The sequence below is a fragment of the Eschrichtius robustus genome, chromosome 12 (genome assembly GCF_028021215.1).
Source record: "Eschrichtius robustus isolate mEscRob2 chromosome 12, mEscRob2.pri, whole genome shotgun sequence".
NCBI classification, from domain to species: Eukaryota; Metazoa; Chordata; class Mammalia; order Artiodactyla; family Eschrichtiidae; genus Eschrichtius; species Eschrichtius robustus.
The window spans coordinates 66,532,786-66,556,248 of record NC_090835.1 but is presented as its reverse complement, the minus strand read 5'-3'; the positions used below and the strand labels follow the sequence as shown (position 1 = coordinate 66,556,248).

Below are 23,463 nucleotides of genomic sequence, written 5' to 3'. Positions count from 1 at the left end.
AAGGCTGTAGGATTGTAGTTCATCTTGCTCCTGCTATCTGCCCTCTGGTGGATGAGGCTATCTAAGAGGCTTTTGTAAGTTTCCTGATGGGAGAAACTGGTTGTGGGTAGAGCTGGGTGTTGCTCTGGTGGGCAGAGCTCAGTAAAAGTTTAATCTTCTTGTCTGCTGATGGGTGGGGCTGGATTCACTCCCTGTTGGTTGTTTGGCCTGAGGTGACCCAACACTGGATCATACCCGGCTCTTTGATGGGGCTAATGGTGGATTCTGGGAGGGCTCCCACCAAGGATTACTTCCCAGAACTTCTGCTGTCAGTGTTCTTGTCCTCATGGTGAAAGACAGACTCTTCAGGAAACTCTCCAACACTAGCAGGTAGGTCTGGTTCAGTCTCCTATCGGGTCACTGCTCCTTCCCCTGGGTCCCGATGCACACACTACTTTGTGTGTGCCCTCCAAGAGTAGAATCTCTGTTTCTCCCAGTCCTGTTGAAGTCCTGCAATCAAATCCCACTAGCCTTCAAAGTCTGATTCTCTAGGAATTCCTTCTCCCATTGCTGGACCCTCAGGTTGGGAAGCCTGATGTGGGGCTCAGAACCTTCACTCCAGTGGGTGGACTTCTGTGATATAAATGTTCTCCAGTTTGTGAGTCACCCAACCAGCAGTTATGGGATTTGATTTTATTGTGATTGTGCCCCTCCTACCATCTCATTGTGGCTTCTCCTTTTTCTCTGGATGTGGGGTATCTTTTTTGATGAGTTCCAGTGTTTTCCTGTCGATGATGGTTCAGCAGTTAATTGTGATTCTGGTGCTCTCAAAAGAGGGAGTCTTTTTACTTGCTTTAAAAGAGACACACAAAGAAGACCTATTTGCCACTTCTATCATAATAGATGGAATAATTCTAATAATTAGTTAAGCAACTGAATTCTAATGATTAGTTAAGCTTTGAAGCATTAGTTGTTTAACAAATTGGTGAATATGTAGTGTCTGACTGTACCCCAGTCTATTGGGAAACAATGATAATCTGAAAGCTTTATATAAATATGTCTTATGTTTTGTTAACTCGTGATGTCCCCAGATATCTTTATTTATGAGAGGTGATGATTACCATATTTAGAACCTCTCATGTAAATTATATTCCTTTTTTTTTGTTTTTTGCTTTGGTTGAATTCAATCTTTATTTTCATTTTTATCTACATCTAATAGGGTTGAAGTTTATGAAATAAAAGGCTGTGGTCATTATACCTAAACTTTTATTACTTCTATTTGGAAGGCTAAGTTTCTTTTCTTCAATTTTTTAAAATTAAAAAAAAAATTTGTTTTATTTTATTTTTATTTAAAACTTTTTGTATATTATGGTTTTAAAGTAAGGGTTTTTTTTTCTTTATATCTGTGTGAGAAAAGCCAGGGAAAGGCAAGACAAATAGTACTTAAAATAAGGTTTTGTTAAAACAGAGTTTAAAATTCTCTATTGGTTTCACCTGAAAAGTATCAGACAACAGAATTTTAAGAGGAGAAGGTAGCTGTGTAAAAATAATTTTAAGTAATAGCCAAAATAAATATTATTCAAAGTTTAGAAAGTTCGTTTTATTTGTTGGCAAGAAAAAAGGTGTGTTCTTATGTTTTACTTCAGAGGAGTCTATTTCTCAAAACTTCTTGAACTTTGAGTCAATGTCAGCTTGTGAATAGAACTATATGGTGACAACAACATGGCTTTGGTATAGTTTTGTCTTTTATACTGTATGTGGCACCTCTCCCAGGACATTGTCTACAATGATCTCCTCCATCCCCCTCTAAACAGATTCAATTCTACAAGTTCCTTAACATAATTTGGGGGCTAGTTATCAATAAATGTATGTAGGAAATGCAACCAGAGTGAGGGGCTTGTGGTTTTCTTTTCTCTAATGAACATTTTCTTTGACCTATGAGAAATGGAGTCTAGGTAGAATATATTTAGAGGAGGATGTAGTAAAAAACTGGATGTATTCTTTGAATATAAATGCTAAGATTGAAGTGTCTAGAATAAATGTTATAATCTCTAACCATTGGAGAGATTGTTAGATATTTTAAAGTGTGGGTGAGATTAGGCCAGCTTTGCATGATGACAAATGTAAAGGTCACAGCAAGATATAGAAGTTTGAAGCTGAGTCATATGAAGAGATTTGGAAACTTTCTCTTCCTCACTGTGATCTAAGATAAAATAACTGTGAGTTTGTCATTTTGGCAGAGAAAACAAAACATCCAAATGAGAAGGGCAATCAAGTGGGTGCATAGGACAGAATGAAACAGAGAGCTAAAACTAGTAAATAAACTATTTTTTAAGTTCCATTAAAGAAACCAAAGACAACTTTAGAAGTCCAACCTGTGAAAACTGAAATCAAGTTAGTGAAGCAAGTGATTTAAAATAAATATATGGGAAAAAAAAAGCCAGGATTAAAAATGTATTTTTCTTTATCTCAAAGGCTGTGTGAAAAGAACAATCTGTAGTAAATTTGTAAGTTCAAAACTAGTGATTCCTTTGAGATGGGAGAGCTGGTAGGTTTTTAGAGTTTTTAAAAATAATGTTCTAACCTCCAAATCTAGACATCCTAAGTGAAATTTAATCTACTGTAGCCCAGCCATCCGAATACGAATTTGTTTTATGAACCTTTAGATCTTTAATATTTTTTACCTTACTTTTCCTTGAAAACAGAAAATGCATTTGGTAAGAAACAACTTACCAGGAACCAGATTGTCAGTTATCTTTGTCCAGTAGAGCTGAGAGGCTTAGCATATTTTACCTGCTCAAGTAAAAGCAAGTATATATGATATTTATCCCATAGGGTAGGCTCAGAAAAATAGAGGTGTTTTTCTCAATCTGTGGCTTAATGGCTTTTGGGAAGTATTAGGCCCTCATGAATTGCATTTGATAGATGGACTGGCCCTTTGCAGCATATAATAAAGTCAGGCTAGTTTCACTTCACATTTCAGAAACCACATTCATGCAAGATCTGATGCCCTTATTCATTATGATACATAATTGAACCAAAGGGGAACTAGGGCAGGTTGGTTTTTCAGAAAAAGCTCTGAAGTGTGTGTTCTAGTTGTGATTGTGTGGTTAACCAGTTCTACTCAGTGCGTTTGTGAAATGAGGGGACCAGTGGTTCTCAACTGGCATGACTTTGCCCCAGACATTACTGTCATGACTGGGGCTGGGCATGCTGCTGGCACCCAGTGGATAGAGGCCAAGGATGCTGCTAAACATCCTACAGTATCCAGGACAGTCCCCCACAGCAAAGACTTAGCCTACCCCAAATGTCACTAATGCTGGGGTTGAGAGACCCTGGACTAGCCCACCTCTTGCCTCCCTTCCAGCTCCAAGAATTCTATGACTAATGATGCTCAAAGCTACCCCTGCCAGGGGCATTTCCTTTCAACCAACATTGATTAGGTGCCTTCTTTTGTGTTTGAACTAAGAACTTTTCCCTATTTGATTTACACAAAGGAGGTAAGTAAGCCTCCATTTACGAGAATTTCCACATTCCATGGAGCCTCTACTCATAATGATAGTCCTGTTTGACAAGGGACATACATTTTCCTTGGCTCTATGTCAGCAAAATTATGGCTTCACCACTTTTCTAGACATTTCTCTTTCTTGTATTTCCCCAATTGTTAGGTGTCAGGACAATTAACTGAAAGAGAAATTTAAAAAAGTCAGGCAGTCTGATGTTAACTCTTAAAATGCATGCTGTTGGACTAAGTCATTCCTGATCCTGGATTTAATTACACATCTGCAAAATGAGTGTGTTGTATGAAGTACTTTCGAAGGTACCTCCTTACCCTGAAATTCTGTGCTCATGCCCTTAAATATTACTGGAACCCTTCTGATATTTCACATCCTTAGATGATCAAAAAAAAAAAAAAAAAAAAGAGCAAGTATTAATCAGGTCATAACTTTGGAGAGATGGAAAATCTTATAATCTATTGTCTAGGTCAAAATCGTGACAAATAAGACTAGTTCTACACCCATAGAGTTTACTTTGATTCTTTTCTTTTTGATTGAGAAATTTGGGGTAGGGAATATTTTCTTTTATTTTGATTTTTTCCTTTTTAAAAAAATCATGTCCTATTTACTTCCTATTTGTGGAGTAATAAGAAATCATCAATATGATTCATTGTAATTATTTCCCTTTGAATAACTATACTTTGCTTTGCTTTTCCTTAAACTAAAATCCCCGGGAGAGAAATGATTTCTTTTCAAAATTAAATTTATATATACATATATAAATTTATATATGTGTGTGTGTGTGTGTGTTCATATAAAAGACACACATATATAACAGCCTGTATCAGGGTCCTGGTATTTGCTACTTAAATTACTTTTTTCCTTCTTTTACATTGGCAAACTTGACAACTATTTCCATTGCAAATATCCTGAATAGGAAGGCTAAGTAGGCAACCTAAAATTTAAACAAAGATGCTTTCTATAATGAAAGTGAAGTCTTGGCTGTGTCTGGATTTCTTGTTTCTGCATTCTTTAAGTGTAGAAGACACCATGCTTTGATTCCTTTGTTTCATAATCACAAAAGACTATGGGATAATCCTTGTAACGAACTTTGGGGATAATTTTTGCCTTTCTAGATCTCTCTGAAAGGTGATTTTAGACTGGGTGACAGGCTGTGTACAGGAAACACAAATTAGTTGCTGAACATCAACACTTTCACTTAAATTTCTTGGTAAAACAATAGTATATTCAAAGGAACAAAACCTCAGGATATTAAAAAACCACAAGATCATTTTTCTTTAAAATTATAACGCTTTGCTAACGTGAACAATATGGAGGCTACATTTAATGTATCTTGTACATTAAATGTACTGAATTTCTCTTTGAAATTCAGTTTTAACAGTCACCACCAAAATCCTACCCTGAGATATGAAGATGGTATTAAGCCTTAGCTGCCCATGTTGGTGGAAGGACCACAGAGCACAGGAGTGTAGGGGAGAAAGGACTGGAAAGTATTCCGGGCTTGTAGTCCTTGCTGTGGATGGTGTCCCTGATGGATGGTGTCGCTACTTCTCTCCACATTCACTTCCCTTCTGTCTCTTCTTAGCATCCAGTCATTTATGTTTGTGCCAAAAAAGATATGGGTGCTTTCTCAGGAAACAAAGCAGACAATATCTTTGATCCCATGGAGCTTAGATTCTAGTGCGTTCTAAATATCTGAACCTCAGTCTCTGTCTCCTTCCTGCTACTCTTAACCTTCTCTGCAACCCTCTGTACTTTCTCACTCTGACCTGTCTACTTCACACTCAGGCTACACACTCCATGACCTGGCCCTCTAGTTGCCTAATCCATTAAGAGACCCTACCTTGACTATTGGTTACTGGAGCCTACTGCTCCAGCGGTAACTTTCCTGTTTCCTGAAAAGGAGAGAAACATTATGATAGAATGCAATGGAAAGAACATGGGCTTGGTGTGATCCTGAGAAGATCAGTCAACTCTCTGAACTTCAGTTTCATCCTCGAAAAATGGGGCTACTAATCTCATTTCTAATGGTACCCATACTCATACCCATTCATGATTAAATGAAACAGTCACTGTGAAAGAGCTCTGGACACTTTAAAGGGAATGCAAATTTTTAAATGTTTACTGTTGTTATCATTTCTTTTAGGAGCACTATAATTTTGGAAGAAAGGAGTTGACTTCCTACTAAAGGGTCACCAAATACATTCTCTTCTTTCTTCCCACCATGATGAGAAATCAGAGAAGCCTCTTTTCTGTGTTACTTTCTAACTTCTTCAACTTAAATTGCACCTTTTCCCCCAAATGCATCCATGTCAGAATGTAGGATGAGAATTAAACTATATGTATAGAAAAACATAAAACTCAGCATTTTCATGCTCTAGTGCCCACTGTGATTGATTATGAAATACTTCCTCTTTCTTTTCCCTTGAGCATGTCTCAGTCAAATATCTTCACACTTTATCTATGTTATCTGCTCTGTGAAACTTGCTTTCAGACAACCACAAACTTTCAGAACTAAATAATCCAAATCCTATCTTCACAATTATGTTTTAGTCCTTTAATTTTTTTTTGATAGGGAATTCGGAGTAGGTAAGCGTATGCTAGCTTTTTCATATTTAACAAGTTCAAATTTTTTGGTTCAAGTCAGGATCTGAAATAGATGTGTTGCTTTAAGTATGTCTGTTTTTAAAATGCACATGGATGCTTTAAAATTAGGACTGATAAGCAAGAAGTTATGCCATATGTTCGAAATTAAGAGACCTAACTTATCTTGGCTTGATCTTAGTGAAATGTAGATGATTAGAATCTCTTCTTAGTAATTTGGAGTTTCTGTGATCATGTCTGTAAAATGTTGATACCTCTGGCTGAAGGAAGCACTCTTTAAGAAATACATTGTAATCGTCCTTGACTTTATGGACGGGGTGTTGTTTTAAATTAAAACTTTAGCAGAAATGCTAAAATTCTGCTTTTGGATTACTATAGGCTCCAGGCAGGAAAGAAAAGCTGAATATAAGTGCTGCATTTAAAAATGTGTTGTTAAAAAAAAAAAAAAGAAGTGTCATTTTCCCAAAGAGGTGAGAAGCGGGAAGAAAGGGTGGAGTTAAAGGCTCCAGTAATTTCACGCAGTGGTGCTCTGAGTTTCAAAAGGCACAGATAACTGTGTGTGGTGTGCAGAGGGGACAGTGAGAGCAAGGGGAAAATGGATTTTCACCTTTCACTACCAAACCACAGGAAAGGAGGTAACTTTAAAAAAACAGGTAGAACAAAAGAGCCTCAGATGTGTAGGCTTTAATGAAGAACCCATATGCATTCCAATGCCCTTTGGTGTTGCAATGGAAACAGCTTTTATGGTTAAACAATTTGACTTGATGGTTGAGTAGAAAGTGGGCTTCTTCTAGAGTGATGAATGCATCAGTTATTGCTATAGCATTACTTTTATGATGTCTCTGTCAATATCTAATTCTACTGGCTCTGTAGTTCTTTTAACAAATAAAGCTAAATCAATTTATTCTCTGCATGTTTTTGGTAATCTTTCTCTAATGAACAAAGATATTATTTGCTTCATAACTTTGTGTGTTCTTGAAGTTTTGCAGGATATGATAATCAAGCCAAATTGTCAATTCCATTTTAAAAACAAAGCTCTTAAATAAAGCTTCTTTTCTTTTGAAAAATTTGTTCTAAGTATTTTTATATTGAAAAAGACAATTCTCAAGTAAGTGAAAAGCACTGTAAGGATTTTATGGGAAACAACTATGTTACATCTCTCACTGATAAAAACACATACAAGAGAATTTTACGATTCCTGTTCTTCCCTCAAAAACGAGGACCTTATGAGATTCATCTATTGAATACCAAAGCAGGGTAGAATGATGTTCATTTTCAGGAATCATTTCGAATAGTGATCTCCAAAGAAAAATGTACCAACCTCAAGATAATTCATTGGAAGGGAGGTAGGGTGCAGGTCAAACGTAAAAAAGATTTTATTAATGTGTGTTGTTTTCAAACCTTTAGGTTTAGAAGCTATAGCCCGTGGGTCAGATCTGATTCACCACCTCTTCCATAAAGCATTATTGGCACACAGTCATGCTTATTCATTTATGTGTTATCTGAGGCTGCTTTCACGCTATCATAGAAGTAGTAATTGTGACAGAATATATGGTTTGCAAAGCCTACAAAGTACAGTATCTGGGTTTTTTTTGTTCTTCTTTCTCTAATAGTTTTAGGTGTAAGGTGAAGTTGTTTATGTGAGATGTTTCTTGTTTCTTGAGGTAGGATTGTATTGCTATAAACTTCCCTCTTAGAACTGCTTTTGCTGCATCCCATAGGTTTTGGGTCATCGTGTTTTCATTGTCATTTGTTTCTAGGTATTTTTTGATTTTCTCTTTGATTTCTTCAGTGATCTCTTGGTTATTTAGTAGTGTATTGTTTAGCCTTCATGTGTTTGTATTTTTTACAGATTTTTTCCTGTAATTGATATCTAGTCTCATAGTGTTGTGGTCAGAAAAGATACTTGATATGATTTCAATTTTCTTAAATTTACCAGGGCTTGATTTGTGACTGAAGATATGATCTATCCTGGAGAATGTTCCACGAGCACTTGAGAATAAAGTGTATTCTGTTGTTTTTGGATGGAATGTCCTATAAATATCAATTAAGTCCATCTTGTTTAATGTGACATTTAAAGCTTGTGTTTCCCTATTTATTTTCATTTTGGATGACCTGTCCGTTGGTGGGAATGTAAATTGATACAGAGACTATGGAGAACAGTATGGAGGTTCCTTAAAAAACTAAAAATAGAACTACCATACGACCCAGCAATCCCACTACTGGGCATATACCCTGAGAAAACCATAATTCAAAAAGAGTCATGTACCACAATGTTCATTGCAGCTCTATTTACAATAGCCAGGACATGCAAGCAACTTAAGTGTCCATCGACAGATGAATAGATAAAGAAGATGTGGCACATATATACAATGGAATATTACTCACCATAAAAAGAAACGAAATTGAGTTATTTGTAGTGAGGTGGATGGAGTTAAAGTCTGTCATACAGAGTGAAGTAAGTCAGAAAGAGAAAAACAAATACTGTATGCTAACACATAAATATGGAATCTAAAAAAAAAAAAATGGTTCTGAAGAACCTAGGCGCAGGGCAGGAATAAAGATGCAGATGTAGAGAATGGACTTGAGGACACGGGGAGTGGGAAAGGTAAGCTGGGGCGAAGTGAGAGAGTGGCATGGACTATATACGCTACCAAATGTAAAATAGATAGCTAGTGGGAAGCAGCCGCATAGCACAGGGAGATCAGCTCAGTGCTTTGTGACCACCTAGAGGGGTGGGATAGGGAGGATGGGAGGGAGATGCAAGAGGGAGGAGATATGGGGATATATGTATATGTATAGCTGATTCACTTTTTTATACAACAGAAACTAACACACCATTGTAAAGCAATCATACTCCAATAAAGATGTTAAAAAAGAAATACAGTATCGGGGCCTTTACAGAAAAAGTTGGCCAACTCCTAACCTAAAGCAGTAAAAAAGATTTTAAGTTTTCCTGATGTATATGATTTTACATTGGTCTCTTTTGTAGTTCTGAATGCTAGACACAGCTCATGTATATTCTAGGTTAGATTTCCTGAGTAAGGTTCTCTTGCCCCATCCCCTACTTTCCACCATCATTGAGATTCTTTCAACTACAAGAATCTAATAAGTATAGTCCTGAGGGGAAAAAAAAGGGTCGTGCCTTTCAAACTTGGTGCAATGGACAAAGAGTCCTCAGTTGGCTATTCCTTAAGCCTGTTGCACCCTATCGCCATTAATGTGCCCAACTGGGTATATGACTTATCATTTCAATTATTTTTGACTAAAATAATCTTCAGAGAGTGAGACCATAACTTTACTAAAAAAACTCCTGCAAAATAATCTAGATTGAATATTCTCCTATTCATATAGACATAAACAATAAGAAATGACAGAGGTCATCACATAACACCTAGGTCTAGATAAGCATGTTATCAGCCATTAATATAAGTTGTATATTTATCAGTGTTAACCTACTGGAATTTGACAAGAAGTAGGCTAAGTTTTTGAAATTTTGAAATTATTTGCAATAAGATTTTATATCTGCTTTCATTAATTTTTTAAATTTTATTGAAGTATAGTTGATTTACAATTTTGTGTTAATTTCTGCTGTACAGCAAAGTGATTCAGTTATACACTATATTCTTCTTCATATTCTTTTTCATTATGGTTTATCACAGCATACTGAATATAGTTCCCTGTTCTATATACAGTAGGACCTTGTTGTTCATTCATCCTACATATAATAGTTTGTATCTTCTAATCCCAAACTCCCAATGCATTCCTCTCCCCCACCTCCCACCCTTGGCAAACACAAGTCTGTTCTCTATGTCTGTGAGTCTGTTTCTGTTTCATAACTACTTTCATTATTAACATACCTAGCCCTAACCTTATATTTTTGCCTTGAATTTTAACTAAAAATTGTATTATGACATCATAATTAGTAAGGCATTTCCAAAGTAGGCATCTGGGGCTTGGAAATGATGTTCAATTTTCAGGAATGTTTAAAGACAAAGAGTACTCAATATTATAATTTTTAAAGTTTTGCTTAAGTAAATGTTGGGAGTCTTTTATGAGGAATCTTAATAAGGGAAAAATTGAAAACACAATTTAATTGGGGGTACATGTGTTCTTCCTGCTACAGTAAACATCATAATATAATACATAGAAAACAAAAGAAGGGTGAACTGAAATTCATTCCTTTGTATCAAATACCATTAGAAAATGCATAGAAAATGCCACTGAAGATTTGAAAAAGTAAGAATAAGCAAATTACATTATATTGGAATTTTATTATGCAGCTGGATCAAAGTATAAATTTAAAAATATTCTCAATTTATAGCATTTGAGTTCTAAATATGAAATATTTGAGTGACTTTTTTTCAGACTTAAAGGAAAAATAATTCAGCACATATTTTATTTTCTAAAATAAGTGACTTTAATAAAATCATTTTTTCAGACTTAAAGGAAAAATAAGCCAGAAATAAGTCAGAATATATTTTATTCTCTAAAATAAGTGAATTTAATGAAATCACTGTTCTTTGGGAAAATGCCCATCTTGGATGTGTGGGATACACCTTAACATGCAAACCCCCAATCCCTTGTGTTTGCATGGGTGCATATGTTGGCAGCAGAAGATTCCTGAACTGATTTTGTTCTAGGAAGCAGAGGAGGTAAGGCTATAGAGTGAAACACAGAGGAAGTCATATTTGCAGGAGGCTCTCTCTTTCTGTGACAGCCTGGACACAGATAAGTTGCTATGTAAAATACTGTATAGCTGACAGTCTTCATTGTTTGAGGAAAAATAAAGACTAAACAGACTCACACCCCAAAGCCTGTATCTTTGGAGCACAAAGACAATCTCAGGCAGTGGTCCCTTCCTCATATGAACCTCTTGCAAAAATTTATGGTCTAGGAAAGATTCCTTTACTATGGAGATAAATACATTTTTAAAAAAGGGAAAAGAAAAACTTCCTAGATTAGATAACAAACAAAAGCAGTCTTTAAGCTGGGACTGTTAAACCAAGTGATTGAGAACAGCTGAGGATAACAAAGTGTTCTAGGTGCTACAAACAAAAAGAAAGGAGAGGTTATAATGTTCAGAATGGGAAAGTTGAATTCAGACCAAAATTTCCTTAAACAAGACAAACAAGACCCCCTTATATGCTAAAGGATAAACTTTACATGGAAAATACAATCATTAGAGTATCTAAACATTAAAATATAACATCAATGCTCATAAGGCAAAAGCAAGAGATAGGATGAGAAAAAGTGAAACTATATTTGTGGCAAAATACTTTAACTCATTTTATAGTTTTTGATAGATTACATAGGACAGTAGGTATAAATAGATCCTCTAAAGTAAATTGAATTAATATATATGTAGTTGGGCTCTGTATCTTGCAAAAAAACCAAACCAAAACAAAAACTTTTCTTTTGCATATCTGTGGACTCTTCACAAAACCCAACCATGTATTGAGGTTAGGACCCAAAGGAAAAGCTTTTAGTTGCCATGATAAAAGTAATACAAGATAGGGGTAGGGGATTAAGAGTACAAACTACTATGTATAAAATAAATAAGCTACAAAGATACATTGTAGAGCACAGGGAATATAGCCAATATTTTATAATAACTATAAATGTAGTATAATCTTTAAAATTGTGAATCACAATGTTGTACACCTAAAATTTATATAATATTGTAAATCAACTCTACCTCAATAAAAAAATTATTAACTGCCAAGATAAAAATAATACAGAGAAATTTCTCTGATCACAAAAATTTTATAAATTAATAACAAATTTAGAAAACACAAAAAGTCCCTGCCATCTGTATGTTGAAAAATTTGCTCTTTAACAAATTATTTTATTAAAGGGGAAATTCAAAATAAAATTTCTATTTGGGGAAAAAGACAATGAAAAAATCATCTATTATAACTTATGGAATATGGTTAAAATAGCCCTTGGAAGAAAATTTATAACTCTAAATATGTTTAATGAATAAGAGAATAAAAATAAATCAATTAAATATTCAATTTGGAAAATTAAAGAACAGTAAGATCTCCTGCACATATGAAAAGTAAAAGAAAGGAACTGATAAGAATTGACAAAAATAACTGTAAAACAGAAAAGCTGTAGAAATGATACATAAAAAAATATGTTTTTGAAAAAAGTGTGTAAAATAGTAACAGTGTAATAACACTATTACAGTGTAACAATACTTTCAAAATTCTGAAGGAAATTATTTTGCAACTTAGAATTTTGGATTTAATTTTAAATATTAAATGATTTAATCCAAAAAAATTAAATGATTTCGTCCAAAAAATTATGCAAGGACAGAGCAAAATTTTCAACATGCAAGGTGTCAAAAATTGGCTTCCCAAATTCCATTTTCCCAGGAAGCTCCTTTAAGGCCCAGTGAATGAGAAGAAACATGGAAAAGAAGAAACATGGGCTACCGGAAACAGGAGATCAAACACAAGAGAAAAGCGAAGCAAATTCCCAGGACGACGGTAAAAAGAATCGCAGGATAACAACATACACAAAGCATAGAAGACGAGCAGCACAGATTGGAAAACGTGCCGCCAGTGACATACCTGTAGAGGTTGTCACCACCAAGGGTCCTTTCTGCTTTGTACAGTCCTGACCACAGTCAGTGCTCAAGTGAGCTTGTCCAAGATTCTTAGCTCTCTTTGGCCTGTGCAAATGCTGATAAAATTCTGCTCTCTCCTCCCTGCCCAGCTGCCTGGAATAGCTGATACCATCTGACCCTACAGAAGTGTTCAGGTTTGACTGACTCCTGAGAGATGGAGGTTAGCCCAGAGAGCTTAGAAGCGTAGAACACAGAGCAGCACACCCTCTTCAAACTTTTCCCTCTGGATTGGTTAGACCTTGGTTAGATTGCTCCCTATAAGGAACTCTTGGATTCCTCTAGATCACTACAGGCTGCCTCCTGACATTCTCACAATGGATTCTTGAACCATCCGAGAAAAATGATACAAATGAACTTATATACAAAAGAGAAACAGACCCACAGACATAGAAAACAAACTCATGGTTACCAAAGGGAAAAGGTGGGGGGAGGGATAAATTAGGAGTGTGACATTAACATATACACACTACTGTATATAAAAGAGATAAACAGCTAGGACCTACTATATAGCACAGGGAACTATACTCAGTGTTTTGTAATAACCTATAAAGGAAAAGAATCTGAAAAAAATAGATATATGTATGTATAACTGAATCATTTTGCTGTCCTCCCAAACTAACACGATATTGTAAATCAACTATACTTCAATAAAGATAAATAAATAAATTTTTAATAAACATTCAAGGAAAACAAAAAAAGCTGAAGCCAGACTATAAACCAGAGACTGTTCAGCTCCTCTTCCTAGGCACTGTCAACTATCAATAACAATGCTGTCTTTTTCTTACGCAGCTAGTCTTTGTGCTTACTACTCAATTTTCATATTAATCCTTTTCCACACTGATTAATTAGTTGTTGATAAAATAATGAAATAGTTGATTGAGAAATAAAACACAATTAGAATACATTTTAATCTAAAAGCCATCTTTAGTGGGCAAATACTACAACCCTTCCATTAAATTGCACATTAACGTGACTATTATTTAATAATAATAATGTTAGAGGCAATAGCCAATGGGATTAGACAAAAGCAAGTCCTGAAAAGTATAAAAACTGGCAAAGAAGAGATAAATTTATGACTGTGTTAGGTGATTTAATATTTTAGGTGATATACCTGGGACTTCCAAGAGAATCACTGAATGATGATTATCATCAGTGAGATAACTCAGTAATGTGTGTTATAGGGAATCCATAGCTTTCATGTACTGATATAGAAATGTTCCAAAACTGTAATCAAATGGAAAAAAAAAAAACCTCAAACAAATAAGATGCAGAACACTGTATATAGGATGCTATCTTTTTAATAAGTTTGTGTTTGTAGTCTGTGTGTGTGAAATGAGAATGTATATTTGTAATTGCTTGATATATAAAATAAACACTTGAAGCACAAACAAGAAACTAATAAAATAAAACACTTTTAGTCACATTTTCAAGGTACATAAGGTTAAAACCCCTCATTTTTACAAACTTAAAAACCCGAGAATTTAACTTTCTAACCTGCTTAAAATTTTCTAAGAGTTTTTTAAAGTAAGTTTTGAAGCAAGTTTTTAAAGTAAGTTTGAACCCATTGTGGGGGCATCTACTGATACAGCAAACACATTCAGCATAAATTTTAGAAAACCCATCAGTGGCTTAAAAATACATGGCTTTGGCAAAATCAATTCAGCTTACATGAAAAGAAACATTAATTGTATAGTCTTAAAATTTGAATTTACCTGTTTAGTTGAATGTCATTTTGAGCAATGTGCATTATTTTGTACTGAATTTCCATTTCACACAAAGCCAAACACATTCATTCATTACTAATGGCATTCTTGACCTCATTGAAAATATTATATTCCTTTGAAAATTCAATTGTTACTGCATTAAACATCTGCTCTATTAGGCATTATGCTTGATGCTGAGGTCTCAAAGGTGAATAAAACAGGTTTTATTTTAGAAGGTTTATCCCCTAAGAGGTTTTACTGTAGGATAATCACTGTCAATTTATTATCTTACATTAAAAATTTCAGGAATATAAGAGGTGCTTAAAAAAGATCTGCAAAATAGTAGCCCTTTTCTTTTATGATGCGTATATATATATATAGGCCTTTCTTGTGAATTTTCTTTGTAGATTCAGGACTTCCCTCTTGTGATTTCCTTGTTCTGTTCACATAATTCAAGGCCTCATCTAGCTCTTACTTTCTCAAAGACTTCCTCAGGCAGGCCTCCCTTTTCAGGGGATGGAAAGACCCTCTCTAGTTAAGACCTCACTACCTTTCCCCTCTACATTTGAGCACGTCTGTTTGTTCTCCAGTTTCTTTCCAAAGTAACACACTGCCTGGAATGGACACCTTCGTTCATTCTTTCTAGACTCACCTCTTCCTGAGCCCTTCCCCATACTCAGCCCAACCAGAAACTCGTGGCACCATGAATTATACAATGAGTTGATACCCTCTATGATGCCCTCCCCCTTTCTGCACCCAGTTTCTTCTAGACCAAATCACAAGCACCTTTAAATTAATTTCCACTGTTACTAGCTCTTCAATGAACATTCTTCTAGTCCCATCCTCCCCACTTTGGGATGAGCTCTCTCCTTCCTTAAACAAACAAACGTGGCCCTGCTGGAAGACTCTGTGGGCACTTGATCAATTCTGCAGGAGAGGCTGGAGATGGGCAACCAACGGGAATTACTGGAAGAGACAGACAATGCAGGAGTCTTGTGAGGATTCAGAATATGACGGGAGGTTTTCTTCCAACTAGTAAAAGATTCTGATGCAATGTCTATAATACTTAGACTTAATTCCAGGTGAGCTTGACCTTTGCCCACTAACATCCTCTTTATGCCTTTCTTCTTCCCAGGATGTGCCTGTCCCTCCCAAGCCTGTTTCTCTCCATCCTTTATATCAAACTAAACTCCATCCTCCTGCTAAGTCTCTGATGCATCCACAGACCCTCCCACAGGCTGACTGTCTTACCCCAGGACCCTTCAGTCACTTGTCCTCCTTCTCCCTGAGTGATGAACAGGAGAATTCTCACACCCTGTCTAGTCACAACGCATATAATAAGGTGAGAATGCCCTGTGCTGTGAACCTTCTTCGTGCTTAACTTTTGAAACTTATATGTGGAGGAAACATATATTAAGAATATTTAAATATATTAAGAATATTAAATATTTGTGTGAAGACACATGTCCTTAAAAAAAGATAATAATTAACCTTGGGGAATTATGAAATATTTATGTTTCCTTTAAAAGTCATTTCCTAATTTGCATTGCTCATTGTTTCATGTTCTAATCCCAAGGTGGAAATCCCAAGACACGTTTCAAAACCTTAAAGATGCCATTATTAATTTACCTTCTAGTCTTAGTTCAACGTTCTTATAAAGCTTCTTAAAATGGCAACGCCTTGATGAGGAAGCATTTATAATTGCAGTCAGTGGGCAAAGAAATAATTAGAATTTCTGCAGATATCTGCAATATAATATTAATATTTTATTTTAAAATGTATCTATCTGTCTCATAATGTATAGTGATGGGATATGTAACAAGTAATGAGGTGTTCAGTACCTAAAAAATATGTATATATATTTTTAAAAAAGCAAAAATACTTATAGTTGGCTTTGGAATGTAACCATAAATATTCTATTAGAAGCAAGCAGTCAGTAGCACATGAGGCTTATGTATAAGCATCCTTTGCTCTTCTGAGCATCACCGTAAAGAACTTCTGGCTTAACACAGACTCTCAGACCTTGAAACTTTTCTAAAAGAATTGACTAGTCAAAATCAACCTGCAATTAAATCTTTTTCTAAAATGCAAAATCTTGTTTTAAAACATTTGTTTTGCAAATCCTCTATATGTAATGAAATACACCTCTATACTTGGAAATCAGTCAAGGACATATGTAGTTGAACAATATTCCTTGGGCCTTAAAGCATTAAAAAAATGTTCATAAACCCAGTCTAAACACAAAGAATCATCTAAAAAGTGAACATAATTATATGAGGAAAAACTATCTTTTTATATTTAATAACACTTATCATGACTGAGTTGTCAACCCTGAATTAAATTTTTAGAGCATCCGTTTTCTGCAAAACAAATGTTTTTAGGCAAAGTTCAGGATGACATTTGTATGACCTTTGGTTGCTTCTCATTCTAGGTCTAGAAAAAAGAAGTATTTCAGGGAGAGTATGATATTTTAAAATGATTTTATATTATCTGTAATTCTCCCTCTTTTAGTGCTAGCCAACATCTATGACATCCATTTAGCTATTAAATAGAGTTAAAAATTCTGATAATAACAACCATTTTCTTATATAAATTATCATCTATGATAGGATTATAATTGTATTTTATAGATATCAATTGCTTCAAATAGCTCTTCTTTTGACATTTTTAGTGGTGTTTTCTGGAGACATTCAGCAAAGGTAGAGTCAGTATTTCATTCATAATTTAGCCTTTGCTTGGTCAGGCTGTGAAGAACAATATATAAAAGCCATTTGAGGCTAGACAACTATTTTCAGTCTACACAAACTTCACAATAGATTTCATCTCTCAGTGTCTGAGATTTATTGATGTTTTCACATCTGAAATAATAATAATGATGATGATGATGATGTTGTAGTTAGACAACATTTCTTGATGGAAGATTCAGTTGCTTAGTTTTGTATTTTAATTGCTCCTATTAAAATGTATGAATTTTACTCAATTTGATATCAATGTTTACAAACACTGTGTTGTAAATATTCATCCAATAGCATACCAAATTATCAAGACTTGTGTTTCTTTTTTACTGAAACTAGCTTCTTGTCTGAAATTGTAAAACGTAACTGTCATTTTAATTAACTTCTCTCCAATATCCTAACATCCTTCCCAGATCTCACTTCGCAGCTTTATCTGCTGGGCTCATCTCCAAACTCAAACCTTCCCTTCCCTCCCCTCCCCCAGAGATCCACACTGAACTTGACCTTACATAACTGCCTCTGAGGCTCCCTTATCAACTGGGGCTACAGAAGATGTTTGACAGGTTTTGTTCTTCTGTTGCATCTGTGCTGTGTGCTCCTCTCTTGTCCTAAATACTTACACTAATCCCTGCTCTCTTCTCTTACTTTCATTAGTTCGTATGATGAACTTCATATGATGTCCTATCATATATGAAGATGCTCAGGTGCTTTCCCTGTTATTGTGGTTAAACCAGTATTTCCTCTCTTTCCCCTGTCTCATGAAGGGAGTCATTACTCTTATTTCCTTCTTTAACCCTATAACTAACATAGCCCAGTGGATAAGAGCATGGTGTCTTTAGTCAGTCCATCTGAGTTCATTTCTTGAACCCACTCCTTCCAGATGGTGATAGTGGGCAAGTGAGGATGATAATAGTACTGTCTTAATAGAATATTATGAGATTAAGATGGACTAATATGTATAAAGCACTTAGAATAGTGCCTGGGACATAACAAGAACCATATAAGATTTAGGTCTTCGTATTAATAAGCCTTCCTGAATTGTCATTGCTATCACTGTCTTACATCTTCATCTGTTCTTTTTCCATTGAACCCATCCTCTTTGTATGCAGAAACTTCAAAACACAAAATAAAATGAATACTTCCCCTTCCTTTTCCTTGCTGATGCTACAAACCTAGTAATTTCAAGACTTTCTCTCAAAGTGATCAGTAGCCATCCCTCTTCTGTAAACTCACTCTTTAATTCATTCTTGAAGGCATTTTGTCCTTCACCTCAACCACTCTACTGAAATTTCTCTCTCAAGGGTAAACTGCTTGTCAACGCACTCAGCTGAATTTTCTGAGTCTTCTATCTCTTTTATGCCTTTTAGCAATTGACACCATTGATCATTCACTCTTGAGTCTCTGTCATCATTCTGCTCTTGGGATAATATGTACACTTCAACTCCCTGACTGTTCCTTCTTTGTTTTCTTGGTGGACATGTCCTCCTCTATCTCTTCTCTCTAACTGCCTCATTTCAGATATTCACCTACTCACAGGCTTCTGGGGTGATCTTACTTGTACTGATAATTCTCAAATCCACATGTCCAATTCTGCTTCTCCTCTGAGATCCAGTTTTATACCTTCAGATGCTTGCTTGTCAGTTCCCCCAGGGTGCCATGTTGTCACCTCAGACTTATCATTCATGTCGTCTCAAACCAATTCTGTTCTGGCTTCCCTGCTTCTGTCACTAATACCAGGATACTCAGTGTCAGAGTCGAAACTTGATTCATCTATTATGCTTTTTCTGCTTTGGCCTGATAGCTAGTCACTCACCAGGTTGAATGGATTCTTCTTTTGTTATGCTTGTCATGTTATCTCTTACTACTTTTTATTATTATTCCACTTTCCTTAACTAATCTACTTACTTTCCTCCAGGCATGCCTTGGGACCTTCTTAGTGTTCAACTTGCTCACTCATTCTCCTCATATAAAATACCTTCCTGCTTTTCACCTTACTTATGCAAACCGTTCTCATACTTTATGACCTAGTCCAGTGATTCTTCCTCCTCTGTGAAGTTTCCTCCTGTATCAACACTCAAAGTGATATTTTTCTCCTTTCAATTTCTATAACCCTTGCCTGTGCCAAGGTATCTCATGCATATTAAAGGTTATCATGTATTTATTTGTTGTGATTGTTTTAGTGTCTATTTAGGACATGACGTGCTTAATATGGTATTTTTCACATTATAGGTAGAGCAACAAATATGTGTTAATGATGAACAGATCCTAAAATGACCCAACTTATTCACTAGGAGCACAAGATGCTTGAATATTTTGGATTATTTCTATTTAAAGCAGAAACTGAATCTGAGTCAATTTATGGATTTATGAGTACATGCAGTACAATTTCAGTCAATTGAGGATCTCCCTTTTTTGAGGGCTGCATCCAATTTCCTGCGAGATTATGGAGTTCCTTGGCATAGAAGCATAGGTGGAGGCAGGAGGTCTCTGACCTTCCTCTGCTATATGTGGATGCTGATATCCTTTGGGGTGTCCTCAGTTCTGTCTGGTACATGACCATCAATCCTATAATACGTCACTGCATCCTTCTTTCTTCGCCTGCACGACATGACTTCATTGGCTCTAGGTCAGCTAATCCTGAACATCTATAGCATGCATGGGAGCATCTATAGCATGTATTGCTATTGTTACCTACATGCTGGGAGCAGATAAATTCTGAGGCCATCTCAGAACCATCAGCTTAGAGACTCTACATATTCTCTCCTCTTCTGTTCCTGCCCCCTTTGTCATAGGGAACTCCACCAGATTCCATATTTGTGAATTTGCCTACTCACTAAAAAGTCAGTACTCACTGCACTTCTGTGGTCATGTGTGGACATGTGGGAACAGTGGAAAACTTGATTGACCTGTGCACATGTTCCCAGCTGAGGTGAACAAGGCGATGTCTTGTTTTGTTTTTCTTACATTATAAGTAATGGTTCTTTTCACGGACCATCTGGTCCCACGTGTTTGGAATTATTGTGCTTTTTTGTTGGCAATTTTGCTATTTTAAATGACCCCTAAGCCTAGTGCTGCAGTGCTGTCTAGTGTTTCAAATGCAAGAATGTTGTGATGTGCCTTACAGAGAAAATGTGCATGTCAGGTAAGCTTCCTTCAGGCATGAGTTATGGTGCTGTTAGCTGTGAGTTCAGTGTTAATGAATCAATAATATATATTAAATCAGATGTCTTTAAACAGAAGACAAGGTAAACAAGGTGATGTCTGATTGGCTGATGAAAATGTAATTAGAAGCTCACAAGAACCCAATCCTGTATTTCGTCTCAGAGCCATGGTTCAGGATTTGCTAATTCCATGGTTGTAGTTATTTTATGGGACAGAACAACTGCAAATAATGAGAATCAGTCATATCTTGGTTTGGATTTCCCTGAGAAAAGGATTCATATATTAGTAGTTAATTTGGGAGGTTCCAAGGAATAGCAATTAAGGGAGTGGAGACTGAGATAAGGGTAAAATAAAGGGTATATCACCAAGCAAGGTGCCACTGTAGGTAACTGGAGCTTGAGTTTCCCAAGGGATTCTGGGAGCCAGTGGAGAGCAGACAACTCAGAGTTGGACAATCTGAGGTGGGGGAGGGGAGCATTCCCCCCCCCCCCCCAGAAAGAGCCCTCAGGCCAAGAGAAGCAGGGACAGGTTTTTTAAAGTTGAAAGGCTGGTATTAAAATGTCAGGGCCTGAGATGACACACGTGGTTCCATGATTTATAAAATATATATCCATACATACCATATTTCTGATCTAAATTTGAAGTCCGGGATCCTGAAAACCAAAACTTTGGCTATCAAAAATAAAGAGAATTTTCTTTATTTTTGATAATTATGCTTTGCTACCTATAACTGGTGAAACAATAAAGGGTACCAAGGAATTTGTGTCTGGGTGTGTGGGGTTACTATCTTAAAATTGTCTCTCATCTAGAGTCATTTTGTCAATTTTTCCTCCATTTTGCAATGCATTTAAAAATGTTTATCTTCAAAGCTAATAAAGTACCACCCACAACACATCTTTTGTGTTTAGGTCTAGTGCTATCCACTCTCTGTTTTTAAGAATTCAGTTCATTTAGAAAGACTCCTCTTCTCTGGCCCCATTAATACATCGCCGTGGGGTCTCAGCTACTTTCTTGACCCTCAGGTGAGAAAACCTACATGCATATAACGTGCATCTTTGGGAAGTTTATCGCTCTCCCAAATGTCTAACCTTTTCTCCAGCCTCTGCCTCATTTATTCTGTCTTCCACTCTCACAATCTCTGAGGTAGCCTTGTCTTTTTAGTCTATCCCACATTCTAACTCTTCTGGCCCACTTTCACATGCCAACTGAAGTACTCAGCTTTGTGCACCTTTTCCTCTTTTCTTATCCCACCTACATTTTTGACCTTTTATTTAGCACAACCATAGGCTATGGAGAAAGGATGTTATTTCTTATCCTTGTTTCCCCTGAGTCTCTACTCTGCCAATTTGTACCAGCAACAAACAAGAAAACACATGCCAGATGATGATTAGAACTGGGAGGAGACAGAACTAAGCTGTCACCATCAGATGGCTTTCCTGATCTGCTGGCAGGAGAAAGGCTGGGATTTCCTACTATGGAAGGCTCTATTTACAGTGAAAGCTTGAGAGGTTTGACAAGGAAGAATAAGATTTTTATTGACAGAGAGACAGCTTTGAAGCCCCAGGAGAAAATTCACAGACATTCTGAGGATATCTTCTTTTTCGGTTTCCAAAAATGATATTATTTAAGGGGCTGAGTTTGTGACTGTCCAGCCATTTTATTTCACCTTTAGTTTTGTAAAAATCCTTGAGCCTTGTTTGTGACTACTTACAATTTTATTTCTGATCTGCTTCTGTCTGTGGAGGAGTATGTATGGATCGTTTCTTTACATACATGCCCTCCCATTGGTTCCCCAGTAAGGGCTGGTTCCAGCACTTTCAATTTGAATATTTCAGTGCTTATCTCTGGAGTAGCCTCTGAAAAGTCCCTTCCACTCTAGCTTTCCCTTCAGAGCAGGAGAGAGGTAGTTATTCAACTCCCACCTCTATTCTTCCTGTCCAGAACACTTCTCAGCCCTGACTGAGGTAGGAGGTAGATGGGCTCTGGGGATGAGCAGCTGGAATTTGTCAAGCTGAGTAAATTGGGGCTTGTCTCCAACTGAAACGTCAAGGAAAAATTTAATGGCAGGAGCTGAGCTCTGCTAGAGTAAAGAGATAAGATGACCACATCTATCATTCTTGGGGTCAAGGGGACCTCCCTGACGGCACATGTGCAGAAAGGCTCCTTGGGGGTCAAAAAAGGAGGGGGTGTTATCTCTCTGGGTGCTGCCAATCTCCCAGAGGATTCCCCCCGCCCCCGCACTGGCATCCATCTTGGCTAAAAGATGCACACAAGTATCAGAGAGGTCCCTGGGCCAGGGCAGATGTGGGAAACTAAGTGAGATGATTGGCCAGAGGAAAACAAAGACCCAGAAGAACTGCCCTATATAAGTGATTTAAATCGCCTCCCTAGTGCACTCCTCATTCAGGAGGACACCTGCACTCTTCTCTGGATGTGTATTTCTGCCTTGCTTCTGTCTTAAATAAACTGCTTCTTTGTGTGCTCTCCCACATGTTGTGATGTGCCTCTAATAATAAACCTTGTGCCTATTTTTACAGCTTCTGTCTCCTTGAAAAATTCTTGTTTTCGAGGGGGACAAGAGCCAGGGTGGCTCTAGTTCCAGCCACTGTCCCCTGATGGACTAGCAGTTAGGATTCCTGTTTTTCACCCAGGCTGCCCAGGTTCAATTCCTGGGCAGGGAACTAAGATCTCACTTCAAGCCACTGCTCACTGCTGTCTCCCCAAGGTCATGACCACTGCTGCTCCCACTCCTAGTGCAGACCCCCAGGCTGCTGTCACCATTGCTAGATGTCAGGGCAAGACTTTAAGGTCTCCCACAGAGAGAGGAAAATGTATACTCCTACATAGGATAACCATTCATCTTGATCTTTCCCAGACATTTTTTTTTTTAAGTATACCAATGTCTTTTTCTATTTTTTGAAATAATTTTATTTAAAAAAAGCTTTGTTGTAAGTAAATATTTTATAGGTGTATTAATGTAACAAACCATTTTAATCAATCAATAAATATTTTAAAATGATGTGGTTTCAGTTATTTTTACTGAGCCTTCTCATTAGCAGGTGTCTTGATTTGATCAGTGTGTATACCTATAGTGAAATACAGCTTAAAGTTCGTCTGCAGACTTTATA

At 36.5% G+C, this 23,463-nt stretch overlaps 1 protein-coding gene across 1 annotated transcript in view; it reads left to right on the top strand.

Annotated features, from left to right (window-relative positions):
• MLIP (muscular LMNA interacting protein) overlaps positions 1-23,463 on the top strand; it is a 171,768-nt gene that overhangs the window by 96,040 nt on the left and 52,265 nt on the right. The window contains exon 12 of the mRNA XM_068559179.1: positions 15,574-15,780. Within this exon, the coding sequence (XP_068415280.1) occupies positions 15,574-15,780 (207 nt within the window). The remainder of the gene's footprint in view (positions 1-15,573; positions 15,781-23,463) is intronic.